This window comes from Cervus elaphus, chromosome 23 (genome assembly GCF_910594005.1).
Source record: "Cervus elaphus chromosome 23, mCerEla1.1, whole genome shotgun sequence".
Classification (NCBI taxonomy): Eukaryota; Metazoa; Chordata; class Mammalia; order Artiodactyla; family Cervidae; genus Cervus; species Cervus elaphus.
The window spans coordinates 66,505,724-66,523,633 of NC_057837.1; the positions used below are offsets into that span (position 1 = coordinate 66,505,724).

General features: G+C 51.0%; 1 protein-coding gene across 1 annotated transcript in view; it reads right to left on the minus strand.

Annotated features, from left to right (window-relative positions):
* Positions 1-1,677: 1,677 nt before the first annotated feature.
* The window catches only part of TGM2 (transglutaminase 2), a 34,297-nt gene continuing 18,064 nt past the window's right edge, over positions 1,678-17,910 (minus strand). Inside the window, exons 7-13 of the mRNA XM_043883725.1 lie at positions 15,750-15,885; positions 14,999-15,102; positions 13,064-13,306; positions 10,974-11,246; positions 5,355-5,515; positions 4,226-4,362; positions 1,678-3,558 (exon numbers count right to left, since the gene is read on the minus strand). Of these exons, the coding sequence (XP_043739660.1) occupies positions 3,408-3,558; positions 4,226-4,362; positions 5,355-5,515; positions 10,974-11,246; positions 13,064-13,306; positions 14,999-15,102; positions 15,750-15,885 (1,205 nt within the window). The 3' untranslated portion in view covers positions 1,678-3,407. The remainder of the gene's footprint in view (positions 3,559-4,225; positions 4,363-5,354; positions 5,516-10,973; positions 11,247-13,063; positions 13,307-14,998; positions 15,103-15,749; positions 15,886-17,910) is intronic.

Genomic DNA, 17,910 nt, shown 5'->3' on the forward strand with positions numbered 1-17,910 from the left:
CCCTCTGTGTCCCCTGTTTCTTGTTAGTTAAAAAAAAAAAAAAGAAGGGTGTGAAGGGGAGGCTTTAGTATCCTAGACCTTCCTTAAGTTCCAAGGAGCAGATTCAAGCAGTTAACAATGAGGACTATAAAATTACAGACTTCCTAGTTCCTCCTGAAGGAATATAGATAACAATCCGGTGCATATCTTTGAGTTGCTCTGTAGAGACTAAGACCCCCGCCCCCGCCCTGCCCAGATGGAGGATGGAAGCTATGTGCTGACCACAGGCACGTACCCTAGACTAGTTGGAACCAGAAGGTTGAGATTCCTAAAACATCACCTGTTACCCACCCCCCCACCCCAACCAATCAGAAGGTCCACCAGCTAATCATGCATCCTATGACCCTCTACCCTGACACTGTCTTTAAAACCCTTCCCTGAGAGCCAACGGGGATTTCAGGTCTTTGGAGCATGAGCTGCCTATTCTCCTTGCTTGAAAAGAAAGTGAAAGGGTTAGTTGCTCAGTCTTGTCTGACTCTTTGCAACACCTGCCAGGCTCCTCTGTCCATGGGGATTCTCCAGGCAAGAATACTGGAGTGCGTTGCATTCCCTTCTCCAGGGGATCTTCTCAACCCAGGGATTGAACCCAGGTCTCCTACATGGCAGGCAGATTCTTTACCAATGGAGCCATCAGGGAAGCTCAAAACACACTGTTGGCAGCGGCACCTTGCAAATAAAACCTTACTTTGCTGCAAACACCCGCTGTCAGCGTTTGGCTTTCTGTGAGGCAGGCACATGCGCCCTTGCTTGGTAACACAGTGTGGTAGCCAGTAGCCACCTGAGGCCATGGAACACTTGAAATGCAGCTAGTTCTAATTGAAATGGGCTGTCAGTGTAAAATACATACTCCATTCCAAAGACTTTGTATGAAAAGAAGAATGTAAGATATCTCACTCATAATTTTTATGTTGATTATGTGTTGCAATAACAATGTTTATTATATATGTTTATTAAACATGTATGTTTCAGACATATTAGGTTCAACAAAATGCATTACTAAAATATATTTTACCTGTTTCTTTTTTTAATAGGGCCACTAGAGAAATTTAAATTACATATATGGCTTGCATTTGTGGCTCACGTTATATTTCTACTGAACAACACAGGTCTTAGGGGAACTGAGTTGAAACACATCAATTGACCAATTCAGCATATGTTAGGGTCTGTTTAAGAGATACTTGGTCCCCGCCCTTGAGGACTTCAGACAGGAAGTGGGGGGCAGGTATATCAACATGGAACTAAAAGTCACTGTGATAAGTGTTTGAGTTAGTCCATGTTCCAGGGTTCTGAGAAGAAATCTGGGTAGGCTTCACAAAAGAGGTGACTTTAATGTGAAACATTATAAAATGAATAGGAGTTCATAAGCTGGGTAAGGAAAAAAGAGGGGCACTCCAAGTTAAGAGGTTGAAAGTGCATGAGATGTTAAAAGAGAAACAGGCACTTCATTCTGATCTGAACACGGCTGTTTGGAGATGGGATTGGAGAAAGAGCTAGACAGTTGTAGAGCTTTGAATGCTGGTTAAATTTAGATCTGAGGGAGGCACTGAAGCTAGGGAAAGACTCTTAGCATGAAGTGGCTTGTCCAGATGCTAAATGAGCTCACCCACTCACTCTCCTCAAAAGCATGACCAGACCTTGTTTGAATGTGAAAAATAAATTTTATTTCAGTGCTTGCTGTTTGTGGCTCAAAAGCACATCTACTGCTTGCTTGGAACCCAAAAGTGTTTATAAAACTATAGGGAAATAGAGCAATATTTATATAGAAAGAATATATACTGGCTCATCTTGTGCTTCTTCTTGTGCAAAGCAGAACGTTCTAAGTGTATCAGCGTGACTTTCTCCAAGTCCCTCTCTGGGGCTTGGGGGCTCCTTGGAGGCTCTGACCCCACTCCAAACAGAATTCTCTCTCACTTCCCTCCTCCAGGCTGAGGGAAGCCCAGTCATGTGGAGACAGTAAGGAATAAAGTCGGAGACAGCAATTCAGGTGGGGTCCCCGAGCTTAGTCAGGGGGGCAGGGGCTGTGTTCCAGGACTCCGGCTCTTCAAAGAGGAGATGGCTAAGATGCCAGCCTTGTTGGTGGGTGATCAGCATAGGCAACTAAGGCTATTGTGAAGTCTAGGCATTGCAGTGGGTGGGCTCATTGTTAGGACGGGGGTTTCTAGGGGGGTCTCTTTCCCCCTAGAAATGGGCTCCGAAGGCAGATGCCTGGGTACAGGTGGGGGACCCAGACACGAATGGGGACAGGAAGGTGGTCATGGTCATGGTCTCACACTTCAAAGCATCCTGGGTCTGTGAAGCCTGGGAGGAGGACCCACTGTCATTGGTGAGGCTGGGTCATACAAGGCACCGGGAGTGCAGAGCTGGGAGGGCCTTGGAGATGAGCTAGTTCAACCACTCCCTGCGACCAAAGAGGAAACTGAGGCCCAGAGGAGGGGAAGGCAGTAGCTGGCCAGACCTGGGGCTCAAACCCAGGGCTCTAAGCCCTCCCCGCCTCCTCATCCTAATCAGGTTCCAAATGGCCTCTCGGACGCAGCCAGGTCAGGGCTGGAGTGGTGGATGGGGCACTGGACTCAGAGTCAGAAGGGCCAGGCTCCCTTCTTGTGCCTTGACAGTAGCCAGCCTTGCAAATATCCAGGAGCCCAGAAGCAGGGCTGGCTGCCTCTCTTCTCCGAGCCCAGTCTCCTCACTGAGAAAACAGCCCCCGCTCTGCAGTTTCCCGTGACGATTGAATGGGCTGATGGCTGTGTGAACACCAGTGAGCCCAGGAAGTGCCAGGCACTTACTAGGTGCCTCATCATTGTGAGAGGGTGGGGGGAGTATTGGGTCAGGGCTGCTGGGATGTGAGGAGATTTGGAGTGTGGTCTTACTGGGACCCTCCCCATCTGCACCTGCTCAGGCTCTGCCAAGGGCCCCTGGGGTCTGGGCTCAACCTGGGGAAGGGGTTCAGGGTACTCTAGGGAGCTGAGTTCCTTGATCGGGTCACTGGGCACACTTTTTTTGCATGCTCCCCGGAAAGGGGCTCTGACGTCGATCAATCAGTATGGCGGGTGTGAGTGGCCTTTTAAGGGGCCTCTGGGCTGGGAAGGGAGGGGGAGACAGCCTACCCCCCAGGCCCAGTCGGCGAAGAGGAGGCCTCCTACAGTGCAGGCACAGAACATCCCTCATAGGTGAGGGGCGTGGGGAGCCAAGTTCAGGGGGACAAGGTGGGCGGGAAATACATTCGATTCCAAAGGGCCCCGCAGGCAGCCCACCCCTGCCCTGAGGTCTGGGGCCCAAGGAGGGGCAAGTATTGCTCAGTAGCTTGGGATAAAGATTGGGGTCAAGTTGGGGGCCCTCGGTGGCTGAGGTGGGGCTGGCACGGGGACCCCTTAGGAGGGGCCAACGATGACGTTCCTGAAGCCCTTCACGGCCTTCAGCCGGTCGCTATCGAAGTTCACCACCAGCTTGTGGCGGCCCGCGTAGAGGGGCAGCAGGTCCACCCTCACCTTGACTTCCTCCCCCGCCTCCACGGGGTCCGGGCTGGGAGAGAGAGAGAAAGAGGGTGAGGACAGGGGCCCTGGCCTGCTCGCCATGATGAGGCCAGGCCGGGATGACATGTGACTACTGAGATCTCAGCCCAGCGCCTCCACGGAGGTATAGCTTAATAACGACAGGATAAAACAGGCCCCGCTCATCGCTCTCAGGGTCCTGGGCCATCCGCCCTCCTGTGTGTGTGTGTGTGGGAGAGTGAATGGTGTGCCAGGGTGTAAGAGTGTGGATGCTCACATGACCACATGCATGAAAATGCCCTGAGCTGTACATATGTGATTTGTATTGTATACTGTATGCAAATGATATGACAAAAAAGTGAAAAACAAGTATGTATGCTCATAAGCGTATGTGTATACAGACATTTATCTGTGAGGGTACACGGCACAGGCATGCGTGTACACCTGTGTGCGTGTGAGGACCTGTGTGTCCTGAGGCAGGGGTTTAGTGACTGAATGTGTACCTGTTCAGGTGTGTGAGCCGTGTGCATGGGATGCAGCTGATGTGTGGGTGTTTAGACGTAGACCTGTGTGGGTGAGTGTGTGGGTGATGAGAAGAGGGGGTTACAGTCCAGGGCTCGGTGTCCAGGAGCACCTGTCCCCTCTACGAGCGTCCGCCCTCTGCTCCCAGGCCCCAGGTGGGAGGGATGGGCACTTACATGTCCACGGTCTTCTGCTCCTGGATCAGGCCCGCCCCCTCCACGGTGAAGGCACAGCCCGACAGAGCCACGGTGAGCGGGTTCTGCAGAGACAACTCAGCCACCAGCTTGCGGTTCTGCTTGGGCTCTCCCAGGATCTGGAGGAGACACGGGGCGGATGTCAGGGGCAGCAGAGAGGGAGAGGGGCCCAGAGCCCCTCCAGGGCAGCCAGGGTCCCAAATGAGCCATCTCCATCTCTGCTGCAATTTGGCCCCACATCTGCGAAGCTCCGCTGCTGTCATTCCTTGACTCGCCCAGGAAACATGGATGATGACTCCTGCCCAGGCCTCCTCCTTCATGGAGCTGCGAAGAGGCTCCACGTGACCCACGGGATGTGTAAAGTGCCTCCTTCATTCTAAGGTCTGGGGTGGAAAAATCAGAGGCTTTGGAAGCAGGCTGATCTCTGTCCCTTCCTTGCTGTGTGACCTTGGCAAAGATACCACCCTCTCTGAGCTTTGGTTTCTTCATAGGAGAGAAATGCCTGACTGCAGGGATCTCACGAGCATTCACTGAGCTAACCTATGCAAGATTCTAGCAGACTGTCCGGCACACAGCACTCACTCCCCACCCCGCCACCCCCTGCTCTTTACCATTTATTTGTAACGGCAGCACTTGGGGACCTGGGGCTGAGACTGCTCCAAGTGAATCACTGTGATGACCATGATGATGCTGATGGTCAGTATTAATCAGCTTTTATTGCACCCTCATGACATGCTGGATATAGTCTATGTGTTTCCTGTAGACGCACAGCTAATCCTTATAACACCCATTTTACAGATGAATAAATAGACTCCAGAGTCTGAGCCCTTAACAACTCCACCCCTTCCTGCCCCACCAGGACCCCAGGACCTCAGAATCTTGCCTTAGGAGTTTAGCTTTTAAGGGCCCACAATTCTGAGATCCCTAAATGTCATGATCCTACTACTCTGGGATGTGCAGATTCATTCCTAGAGGCTGTGGGTCCCAAATTCTGTTTCACGATGCTTTTCTTTGATGAAGCTAGGATTTGAGGAACCCTGGGGCATCACAGGTCTGCAGGGAGGGAGGTGCATGCAGGTGTGGGATCTGGACCTGGGGACCCAGCCCTTACCCGGATCTTGATTTCTGGATTCTCCAGGTAGATGTCCCTCTCAGCCAGCAGGTAGCTGTTGGCAGCCGGCTCAATGAGGAGGCCCCGCACCTTGATAAGGTTTGACTCGGTCAGGCAGTCACAGTACTTTTCGTAGAGGATTCGAAGGGGGATGCTCTTTTCTGCAGAAGGGGAGAGGGGAGAACACTCATGCCATCTGAATCGTGGCCCCCACCTCTCCCATGGCACCTCCACAAGGCACAGCTGGTGAATGACTGGGCAGGTCCCAGCACTTGCTCCCACCTGCCCTGGCTCCAGCACTCCCAGGAAGGAAGTGGGAGGAGTGGGCTGGGTTTTAATCGTGCCTCTGCCCTTTGCTACCTGGGGATGCTGGGTGAGTCACCCCACCTCTCAGGATGTCCATTTCCCGCCACGAGGTCGGTGGAATTGTACCCATTTTACAGATGAAGAAACACTTCTGCCCATAAGTGTTCAGAAGGGGAGAGTTGGTCCTGTTAGGACCACTGAAGGACTGTGTGAGCCTGGGGAGACGACTTCCCCTCTCTGTTTCTGCTCGGTTCCCTCTCTGTTCCCGGGAGCATCTGGATCCCACAGGGCAGAGCTAAGAGCAGAGATCAGTTCAGAGCAAAAGTCACACAGCGATGGGGATGAGAACGAAGCTGGCAGGGCCAACCTCCCCACTGCAGAAAAGAAAAGAGTGGATCTTAGCCCCTGTTTCTCAGACAAGAACACGGAAGCCCTGGGGCACCAGGGTCAGCTTATGAGAGGCAGGCAGGAGCAGTGGGAAAAGGCTCAGGAACTGGACTGATAATCCACAGACCACAGAGAAAATCCAGTACACATATACAGTGGAATATTACTCAGCTATAAAAAAGGATGAAATAGTGTCATTTGCTGCAAGGTTATCATACTGAGTGAAGAAGGACAGAGAAAGACACATATCAAATGGTATCACTCACATGTGGAATCTAAAGAAACGATACAAAGGAACCTATCTACAAAACAGAGATTGAGTCACAGATGTAGAAAACAAATTCCTGGTTACCAGCGCGGAGAGGGGAGGAGGAGGGATAAATTGGAAGACTGGGATTGACATATACATACTATATTTAGACTAGATAATTAATAAGCCCCTACTGAATAGCACAGGGAACTCTAGTCAATACTCTGTGATGACCTGTCTGGGAAGGGAGCCTAGAAAACAGCGTACATGTGTGTATAACTGACTCACTTTGCCGTATAGCAGAAACTAACACAACATTGTAAATTAACTACACTGCAATTTTTTTTTAAAAAGAGAGAGCGAATCCACAGGCTTACGCCAGACCCTGCCTGTTCACGTGGTCACAGAGAACCTTGGGAGAAATCCTTTCTGCCCCTTACGTGTGTGTCTTTGTGTGTGTGTGAGCTGCTTAGTTGTATCCAACTCTCTGTGACCCCATGGACTGTAGCCTGCCAGGCTCCTCTGTCCATGGGGTTCTCCAGGCAAGAATACTGGGGTGGGTTGCCATTCCCTTCTCCAGGGGATCTTCCCAACCCAGGGATCAAACCCAGGTCTCCTGCAATGCAGACAGAGCCACCCCCATCAAATAAGAATGTCGCAAGGATGGTGCTAGGACTCTGTGGAGCCCAGTCAACCTCTCCTCATGTCCCAGTGCCATGATGGGGGAGGCTGCTTCCTCTTTTTCTGTCGTCTGCTGCCTCCCTCCCCCCAAGAGACTCGAGTTTCCCAAACTCCAGTCATTCATGTGATGTTTCACACGTCTGAGGAAATCCTCATTATTTGCTCACTATTTTTCTTTCAGTCTGCTTGCTTCATACTTTTCAACCTTTTCTGCTCAGGGAGTCTTGTTACCATTATTTGCCGCAAACCTGTCTAATTACCATAAGTAGCAGGAAGCTGGTAAAAACAAACACCAGCAAACAAAGTCAGGTTTATTCAGTTCAGGCTCATATTCTTGTCTGCTGAGCACTCTGAGTTCAGGATCTGGTTTACTGTTAATGAGGGAGATTAGCAAGGGTCAGGGGTGTCCAGGCCAGTGAGCACCCGCTGGGAGGTCATCTACAGGACCATGAAGGCCTGAGCAGACGGCCACCTTCTCTTTGCGTGGGTCAAGGTCTAGGTCCTGGCCATGCACACTCAGTGTCCCCTATCCTGCTCTCTGGAAAATGAGTGCCCAACCCTCTCGTCACTCATTCCCCGGGTGGACCTTCCCCAACCTCGGCTCCGATGATGTAGAAGGGAAAAAAAACACAGCTTCTGCCAAAGAGGACAAAAAGGAGTGAAAAATTCCTGGGTCGGGACTTGGTGGAGTGGAGTGGAAACTCTCACCAGTTCCACAGAGAAGAAGGAAAACACGGTTCTCCAGGAGCCTGGAGGGGGTGGCCCCCACTGTTAACTTTTCCAGGAGGCTGAGGTCAGGGTGGGGCTGGACCTTTGAGAATTGCCATCCACAGGCTAGAGGCCTTGGCCTGGCTTTGGGCCAGCGCTGGCCGAAAGAAAGAAAGAAACGTGTGTGGTTAGTGTCACTCATTCCTTAGATGGTCCCTTTGATCATCGCAGAGATTGTGCTGCCCCACCTGCAGGGGTGAGGGCCCCAGAGAGGGGGCGGAGTGCAGGAAGGGGAGAACCGCTGAGCCAGGAGGCCAGAGTAAGGGCCGCTGGTTTCAGTTCAGCTGTCCTAGGCCTGGCTTCCTGTCCACTAGCACGTGGAAATCCCCTGGATCTTATCATTAAAGCATAACCAGCAACTCAGCCAAAGTTCAGGGTCTCAGAGGGTGGGAGAATCAGTCTCAGGGTGACCTTGGCCTTGGAGGCCTCAGTAGAGCATCCTGGCCTAGCCCCGCCTTCCAGCTTGAGGGCAACGCCCCAGACTGCTGCCCTCCTCTGCCTTCTCCTAACAGGCTGTGCCCCTCGGGGGTCTACGGAGCAGGTGGGACCCCTCTGCTGTGAACACTTTCCCAGGAAGAGACACCAGCGGGCGTGGTTGAAACAGAACAATGCTGTGAGGAGCCCAGATGTATCTGGGAGGCGAAGTGTGACTCAACAGCGGCCCGGGAGGAAGTTACTCTGGCATCCTTGGTTCAGGTTGGGCTTCACCTTATGAAACATATTCCAGGAAAGACACTTCCGCCCTTTCAAGCAGTTCTGAATATGAGGAAGAACTGACACAGCCTTCGCACAACGGGGCTGGCGCTCTCTAGAGATGAACCAGGTCTCTTTTGCCTTCAGAGATGGCCCCCACTCTGTCTATGGAGGGGGTTTCCTCCCTGAATCAACCTTTCACTTATAAAAACAAAAGAAAAGATGAACCAGCCTTTCTACAAATAGGGAAGCTGAGGCCTGGAATAGAGAAGAGAAATACCCAGGAGCTCACAGTCTGCAGGCAGAATTGCAGGAACTAGGACCCGGGTGTGTCTCAACCACCCCACACACCTGGAAAGGATGGAGTCCTGCCCCTGACTCGGGGCCCGGAGGCCGAGTGAAGACCCCGGTCCTCCGGACACCAGCGAGGTTGGCCACGACTCAGGGAGCTCTGAGCCCGGCCTGGAGAGCACTGGCACAGCAGGTGTTCAGCAAAGATGCTTCTTGTCCCCCCCACACCTGTCTGCACTTGCTCAGTGGGGTGTGAAGGGCCCCACCATGGCCGGGCACCATTTTACATCTTCCAGATCTTTCCGGAACACACATCTCCTTCCGTCCTTACAGCCACCCACAAGGGGCATGTCAATGCTCCAGCTGACAGGTGAGTGTGGTGTGAGGGCTGAGACTGTACATCTAGAAGGTGGGAGAGGTTTTTCCCTGGCTGTGGAGTAATTAGGACTTTACACTCCCAATGCAGGGGGGCAGCAGTTCGATCCCCGGTCTGGGAACTAAAATCCCACGTGCTGCATGGTGTGACCAATAATTAATAATAATAATAATAATAATAATAGAAGGTAGCAGAGCCATATTCAAGGCCAAGTCTGGCCTCTGCACATGCCTTTTAGCAGTGAAAGTGTTGGGGCCCTAGCCCTGGTACCAACTGGCTCTGCCCCCAAGGCTTCCCCGCTGCTCCAGGACCCTGACAGAGTCTGCTCTGTCCTGGCACTCCTAGCTCCAGGAGTGCCAGCCGTGGGCCTGAGAAAAAGGCCCTAGAGCTGACTGATGTTCTACACAAACCACACTTCCCAGGTCCTCTCCCAACGCCAAGACTCCCCTGCCCTCCTCATGCCAGCAGGCTCCAAACGCAGAAGCCAAGAAAGGACCACTGCGGGGGTGGGGGTGGGGGTGGGGGTGGGGGAGAGACCAGGCTCCACGCTGCATCACTAAGTGACCTCATCAGGAACAACCCCACTCAGGGCCTCCGGCTTATTTTTAGGGAGATAACCAGGCGTGGTGACAAAGCAGGCAGTGAACGGGATCAAGGGGACAATGACTGTGCAGGCGACCGCCCAGGAATAAAGAGCGACAGAGGCTCAGCCCCGGGGTGAGGGCTGGGTGAGCTGCGGGCATCGTTTCAGCCCCAAGCATGGAAGAGGACCTGCTCTCAGGGAGGCCGGGCCAGGCCCTGGAGCATATGTTCATGCATAAATGTCGAGTCTAGAAAAATGGCACAGATGAACCTATTTGCAGAGCAGGAATACAGACTCAGACATAGAGAATGGTGGGTAGACACAATTGGCAGAGGTGTGAATTGGAAATTTAAGATTGCTATATACACACACTACCATGTGTAAAATAGATCGCTAACAGGAAGCTACTGCATAGCACTAGGAGCTCAGTTCGATGTTCTGTGATGACCCAGAGGGGTGGGATAGGGAGCAGGGGGTGGGAGGGAGGTCCCAGAGGGAGGAGATATATGTAAACATATGGTGATTCACTCTGCTGAACAGCAGAAAGTAAAGCAACTATACCCTCAATTAAAAAAATTAAAACCTAAGAAGAGAAGATCAAGGCTTTTCCCATCACTGTTGTAGCAACACTGTCCAATATGGCAGCTTCCGGCCACATGTGGATGTTTAAATTAAATGAAAACTTTAGTCCCACAATTGCAAGTCACATTGCAAGCATTCAATAGCCACGTGGAGCTAGTGGTCACCACACTACACAGCGCAGATATAGAACATTCTCATATCTCTGACAGTTCTCTGGGCAGCACTAGTCTTGAATCTCTTCTCCCTAAGCCTGAGAACCTCCAGAGGAACAGAAGAGGTTCTCTAAAGGGCTCTGGGGAGAGACAGCTGCAGTGTGGGTTGCTAGAGATAGAGGGAAGGAATTTGCTGGAAGGGGCAGTAAGTAGAGAGTCTTGGAAAGCAATCAGGGGTCACATGAAGATGAGCTGAAACAAAACAGAATAGCTGCTGTGAGTACAGGTTCAAGTTTCTGTCCTGTCACTTCTGAGCCGTGTGCCCTTAGGAAAGCTACTTAACCTCTCTGCTGTCAGTCTTCTCAACTGGAAAACAGGTGCCATAAAAGAATCTACCTCCTACTTTTGTTACAAGAAGGAGCTGGGTTGCTATTTATAAAGTGCCAAGGACAGGGCCAGACCCGCAGTGCGGTAGATTGTACATGCTCGATGCTCAGGGCATGATCCAGCCAGTGTGGTCAACAGCTGCTCCAGGAACACAGAACCTTACCAGAGTAGGGCTCCAGGGAAAGGCTGAGCAGATCCTTGGTGCCGCACTCAGGTCCCAGGATCCCGTTGTAGCTGACAGTGCGGGCACAGAGCAGGAGGCGGCCAGTGTGCTCCTCAGGGCTGCTGTTGGTGATGTGGGCAAAGACGTCGAAGTCGGAGCCCCTGTTCATGCCCTCGCCCACACGGATCCGCATGGCCACCCCTGTCTCCTCTTTATCAACCAGTTTGTTCAGGTGGTTGGCCCTCTTGAAGGCTTCCCTCTCCTCTGGGGACCCTGTGGAGATAGGGTAGAGAGCTTCATCACAGCTGGACAGGGGATCAATGAGGAGGAGGCTGGGGGCAGAGCAAGCTGGCTTCTCAAAGTCTTGGTGACTCAGAGCACCCAGAAGGAGCCCCTTCTTTACATTACTGTGCCAGGAGGAGGAAGGAGTATTTTATTTACTTCCCACAAGCAAACTCCTAGACATCCCTCAAGACCCATCCCCAAATGACCCCTCCTCCAGGATGCCTTCTCTGACTACCTCCCTAGGATGAATGACTCACGATACCTTTTGGAGTTTCATAGCTGCTGATTGCCTGCCATGTTTTTTTTTGTGGGGGGGGGGGGCCACTAGGGTTTTTTTCTGTTCATATGCTTACACTCTCAAGTCTCTTGGGGACTAAGCCTGTGTTTCACTTAATCTTACGTCATACCCAATGCCTACAACAGTGCTTCGTGCCTAGTAGGCACTAACACAATTCAAACTTTCTCACCTCCAAGCATTTGCACAGGGACCACTTCTACCTGAAATCCTTTCCATCACTTCTCCAACTGTTGAGTTCTCTAGCAGAACTGCTCCTTTCTTTATACCATTAGTTCTCCCCTATGTGCCTTTTAATTTTTCCCAAGTGTTGTTGGGTATATATCTATTTTTTTCTATCAAATCATCAGGTCTAGACATTTCAGAGGCCAGGGAAAGCATCTTTCCTTCTGTTTTATCCTTTCCTGCAAGAGCGTGGCCACTTCATAGCCAAACCCCAGGCAGCCCTTCAAAAGTCAATGGGGGTCAGATGAGGGCTGCGGTTTCTTAGTCACTTCTGTAAACCCTACTGTACTTGGAACACAGTAGCTGCTTCAAAAATATCTGTCTATTGAATTGGCCACTGGATGTGCAAGATAAACCACATCCTTTTCCCACTCCTGATTTAATATTAGTAGCAAAAAGAAGCTTCATCTTTGTGTCTGACTGAGCCCATCTTATTATCTTTAAGCTTCTTTTGGTCCATTTCTCTTTAAACCTTTCCAATCTACCTTCATACCCACTTCCCCAGCTCTATGTGCAATACTGCAATGATAAACCCTACAGTTTCTCTTTCATGGAGCTTCTCTTACATGGCCCCTCTGGACTTCCAAGCCTCTTTGGCACAAATACACTGCAGTAAAAAGGCATGGAACTGCCCATCTATTGTAGCTCCCACGACTAATGAGCACTGTTAATAAGGGGCTTCCCAGGTGACATCAGTGGTGAAGAACCTGTCTGCCAATGCAGGAAATGTAAGAGACATGGGCTCAATCCCTGGGTTGGGAAAATCCCCTAGAGGAGGGAATGACAACCCACTCCAGTATTCTTGTCTGGAGAATCCCATGGACAGAGAGGAGCCTGGAGGGCTACAGTCCATAGGGTCACAAAGAGTCAGACACGACTGAAGCGACTCCACACTGACGCACGCCCTATTAATAAACATGGACATCCTAATTTTTTGTTACAATGCATGCCTCTCCTGTATAACAGCCATCCCTTTCAGTTTTACTAAGTCAAACCAACCAAGAAAGTGAGGCTTAAAAACCAAATGGAATCCTTTTGTGGAATATAAAACTCTTTCCCTAAATGAGTAATCCTTGACCATTGCCTCCCCCCACACAAAGTGTGTGTGTCAAATTTGCACTTGTTTCTAAGGAATTTCTTGAAATAGACAGTAACCTACAGATCGCTGTCGTGTGCAGGCTGCCAGATAAAACACACACTCACACATTCACACAGGCACGCACGCCCACCAGGCTGGTAAAACCAGCCGCTTCTCTGCAGGGCAGTGATGAGCCCCATCACCTACCCTCCGGGTACTTGTAGTTGTGGGTGATGTCCTCCCGCTCATCTCTGCCCACACTCTTCGTGCTGATCTTCAGCCCCACCACCAGGGAGTGGTTGATGGATTTGTGCAGAGATCCATCGGCCTGCCGGATCCAGTCCACCACGTCGGCGTTGACCTCAGCAAAGACGAAAGGAGCGTCATATTTGGTGCTCAGGTCGCCCTCCTTGATGGCACGAACGGGAACCGGGCCACAGCAGTAAGTCCCTGGGTGGGGAGAGGAGGAGACAGAGATGGACCTGGGCTGAGGGGAGGATGGCACCTCCCAAACCTTCCACAGTCAAACCACATGTGGGTAAAAGCCGCAAGATGATACAGCGCTTTGACCCAGGAACTCCATTTCTGAGATGACGGCATCAGATAAGAACTCAGAACTCCCAGAGAGGAAGTTCCCCATGGTCTAGTGGTCAGAACTCTGCGCTTTCACTGCTCGGACCTGGGTTCAATCCCTGGTCGGGAACTGAGATCTGGCAAATCTCACAATGCAGTCAAAAGAGAGAATTCCAGGGGACCCTGGAACTCAGCTTCTGGGATTCAAATCTCAGCACAGCCTCTTATTAGCTGTGTGACACTGGGAATTCATTTAACCTCTCTGAGTCCTGGCTTCACGTGATGACATTTGTACTTACAAATGAGGACTCACAAACTCTTATCTGCTATGTGTTTGATAAAGAGAAATGTATCCCAAGGCACTTTAGGAAATGAGGGAGCCAAGTGTAGGCAATACTTTACAAGGGCGTGTGTCTGTCTGGTTTCCTGCCCAGAATGAGTAGCAGTGAGTGCCTAATGCAGACTCAGGGAGAGTGTGTTGACTGAATGAACAAGAGAGCTCCTTAACAAGACAGCCTGATGCTTATCTAGGTGTGGTTTACAACTGCCTCAAACCGGTCACAAATTGCAGTGTTGAGGATTAGAGGCTCAGTAGCTATATTACAATGCATCTATCTGATGGAACATAATAACATTCAATTAAAATTCAAATCACGGAAAACGATCTGATATAGAACTGCTAATGCTATATGGGGAAACGAGGGGGCCAGGAGAAAAGGTCATGTGCAGCCAGAGTTCTTAACCTGGGGCCCATGGATCCCCCCGAGGCACAGCAAATAGAATTCAGGAGTTCATGAACTTGGACAGGAAAAAAAAATAAAAAAATCACCTCATTATTTTCATTATACTTTGATAACACTTTTTTTTTATTGTGCCAGCAGACCACAAACCACAGTCTTAGGTGCACTTGTGACCTGTCACTCCTAAGAACCACAGATATTTTCATATATCTTTATAGTTGTCACAGATAACTGAAAATAGAGATTATGTTTATCTCTATCAAGAAATTAGGGAAATTACTGACTCTATCACTAGATCATGTTATGTAACACATATATTACTATATCACAAAAATGTTTAAAAAATTTTTGATAACCATGATTCAGTGGAATTCAACCCTTTTTCCACTCCTGATTTAACATTAGTAGCAGAAAGAAGCTTCATCTTTATGAAGGTACTATATTCAATATAGGTGTTATATTGTGTGCATTTAAAATATTATTCTGAGGAAGGAGTCATTTGAAATTATTGGAAACTGTGTATAAATGTTAATGAAATTTCTTTGGGGGGAAGAGGACAAAGATGCTATTTGATTTTTTTTTTTCTTTGTGCTTCTCCATATTTTCTGTTTTCCACAATGTGCATGAATCACTTTTCAAATTATAAAACAGGTGCTTCATAAAACACCAGTGAGGCTGCCCCAACAGTCAAAGTTCCTCTGGAGTCAGCCAGACCCAGGTTAGCATCCCAGCTCTCTCTGCCCTTCTCTGGGGAGTCCCTCAGGTGGGTGGGTCCCCTCCAGCTTCTGTTTCCTCATCTCAGTAATGGGGCCACTTCTGCCCAACCCACCTTCGCTCTTCTCCTGGGGCGTGGGGTCGAGGGCCTGCCACCCCTCGTAGCCCGGCTGCAGGTCTGGCCTGGTCATCCAGGACTCCACCCAGCAGTGGAAGTTCCTGTCGGGGAAGCAAAGCAGAACATGGAGCAGGACTCACGCGCAGACGTCCGTGGTCACCTCCAACGTGCTCTTCACACTTGCCTTGTCCTAAGCTGAGCCCATCACATCCTCCCAACACTTTGCTCCTCCTCCAGGGGTCCCAGGCAGGTATTCCTTCCTACACTGAGAGTCAGCCTCAACCCCTCAACCCCTCTGCCCACCTCCTTTCCCCTCTCAGTGGCTCTGCAAGTCCAGCTGACTTGACCTCCTAATTTCTTGATTGACCCTTCTTTTCCGGCCCACAGGCTCTGCCTGGATTCAGGCCCCATCACCACCCACCTGGACCATACCCCACCCCCTCGCTTCTGATCTATCCCCACGGTCATCAGACCATTCCTCTCCAGTCTGAAGCCTTTGGAATCAAGCCCAGACCCCCAGCCTGCAGTGCAGACTCAGCAAGGCGTTCTCTTTTCATGTGTCCTGTGTTGATTTTCCTTCCTCTCAGCCTTGGCTCCTGCTGTTCCTGCCTCCCTGGGAGCCTCTCCAAGTCCTGTTTCCTTTTGTCCAAATACTCCTCAACTTTTAAACCTAATTCAGAGGTGACCTCATCTGAGACATCGCCCCATCTCCTCTTCAGGTGACCCTCCCTACTGGGCAACCCCTCACCAGATCATCTCGCTCTTATTACTCTGGATCTCCCCGAACTCGTTGCGGAAGTACTCGATGAGCAGGTTGCTGTTCTGGTCGTGGGCAGAGTTATAGTTGGTCACGACGCGGGTGGGGATGCCAAGGCACCGCAGCACTGGGCAGAAGACATGGTGGAGAGAGTTTAAGGGGTGGGCTGGGGCCCTAGAGACATCTGTTCTGCCTGGGCCTCCACATACCCATCTGTACCCCAGGGAGCACTGTACCCATTGTCCAAGTGGTGAGGTTGTGCCATCCCCTTACCCAGACAATGGTGCCCACTTCACTGATTGCCCATGTCCCCCTCTCTCCTCTGCACCTCACAGCTAACAAAAGAAGACTCTAAATGCAAACCTGACATTAACAGTCTGCTGCTAAACCTTCAGTGGCTCTTCATGGCCCTCAAGGTCAAGGCCAAACCTCCACTGTGGGCCTTGCCCTGCGGGGTCTGACCCTTGATTACTTCCTGTACACTTTGTTCCAGCCACACTGGCCTCCAGCACTCCTCACTCCCACCTGCCCCAGGATGTTGGCGTATGCCCATCCTTCGGCCAGGAAGGCCACCCCGCTAGGTTTAGATTACCCCATCATCTGCATTCACAGCAAGACTAGGGATGCATCATCACTCTCAATATATGGGTATGTGAGGGATTCTTTAATTAGTCCTCTGAGGGCAGTGAGTGATCTGCCTTATGTTACAGTCCCAGAGCCCAGCAAGACCTGGCACAGACTAATTGGTCAAATGGGATGAAGGAGTGAAGTAGAAAGAGAAGGAGGAAGGGAAGGAGAAAAGGAGCGACAGATTCAGAGCGAGGCGTGAACAGTGGGGTAGGCAGATGAGGCAACAGAGGTCAGGACCCTTCTGTTCCAGCCCCAGCTGCTCCAGGCTGTGTGGCCTGGGGCCATTCCCTTCACCTTTCTGGGCCTTGTTTCGTCCTCTTTGGCTCAGAGTTCCAGTGCTCTGGGGCTCCACTGTGGACCAGGAGGGCCTGCACTGGGTGGAGGCACAGTGTTCAGAGAGGCTGAGTGACTGGGAAAGGGGCTGGTGTTGTAATGATAGGTGACAAAGAGGCAGGAGGTCAAGTGGCACCTATAGACCACAGACTCCTGCTCGAATAGTGGTGCTGGGGGTTCCTGACAGAGGAGATTATGGGTGCTTTTTCCCTTTCGTTTTTTGATATACGTTTTATGTAAAATGTAAAAGTAACATATTCTCAGGGTAAGATAAAGAAAGTAACATCTTAAAAAAGAAGCAGAAAGGCCTACTAAATACAATCCGTAGGACTTTTGTTTTACTTTGAGTTTTGATGAGATTGGGTCTCTGAGATGGGGGAGAGGCAGGAATGTGAACTTTGCCCACTGCCTGCCATCAATCAGGGCATAAACTTCCCCAAAAGCCCCGGATTCAGGTCAGGAGATGTGAGAGCCCTAGAAGGAGGGAGGAAGGAACAGCTGTGACCTTCCACCTCTGGCTTGGTTCCTGTGCGCTTTGGCCTGGGTAGGGGCCAGACTCTCTGCTGCCCGTGGGAGAGCTGGTGTTCCAATTCCAGGCCTTGCCCCATCACGACAAGCTTCAGAGTACAGACTCCAGGCTGGAGGAGGCTTGTCCCCACTGACCCAGGAGCAAGGCTCCACTCCTGTCCCAAGGATGGGGTCCCAGGGGGGCCTCATCCTCACAATCTAAGACCAGGAGGCTGTGCCTGAAGCAGGCCCACCTGGTTCCATGCCTGGCTGTGCAGATCACCAGCTGTGTGACCTTGGCCAAGCCACGTCTCCTCTCTGAGCCTCCACTTCCTCCTCTAAGAGGAGCTAATAATAGCAGCTTGTCGGGATGTTGTAATGATTCAGAGAGGGATGGGTGTGAGCAGTCTGGCAGAACAGAAAAGTGTGTCACAGTGCCCGTCACTGCAAATATCCGTCCAATCACTGTTGGCCAACTAACGGACACAGGGAAAATGTCCCAGGATCCAGCTGAGGAACCCCAGATGCCCCTGGAAATCCCGAAACCCCACCTAACCTGACTGACTGTATGCTAAGTGACCTCTCCCTGGGTATAAGAGCTCCCTGTGACTTAGGTCAGTTACCACTGTCTCCATTTTACAGGTGAGGAAACTGAGGCCTGGAGACACCAATTCTCTTGCCT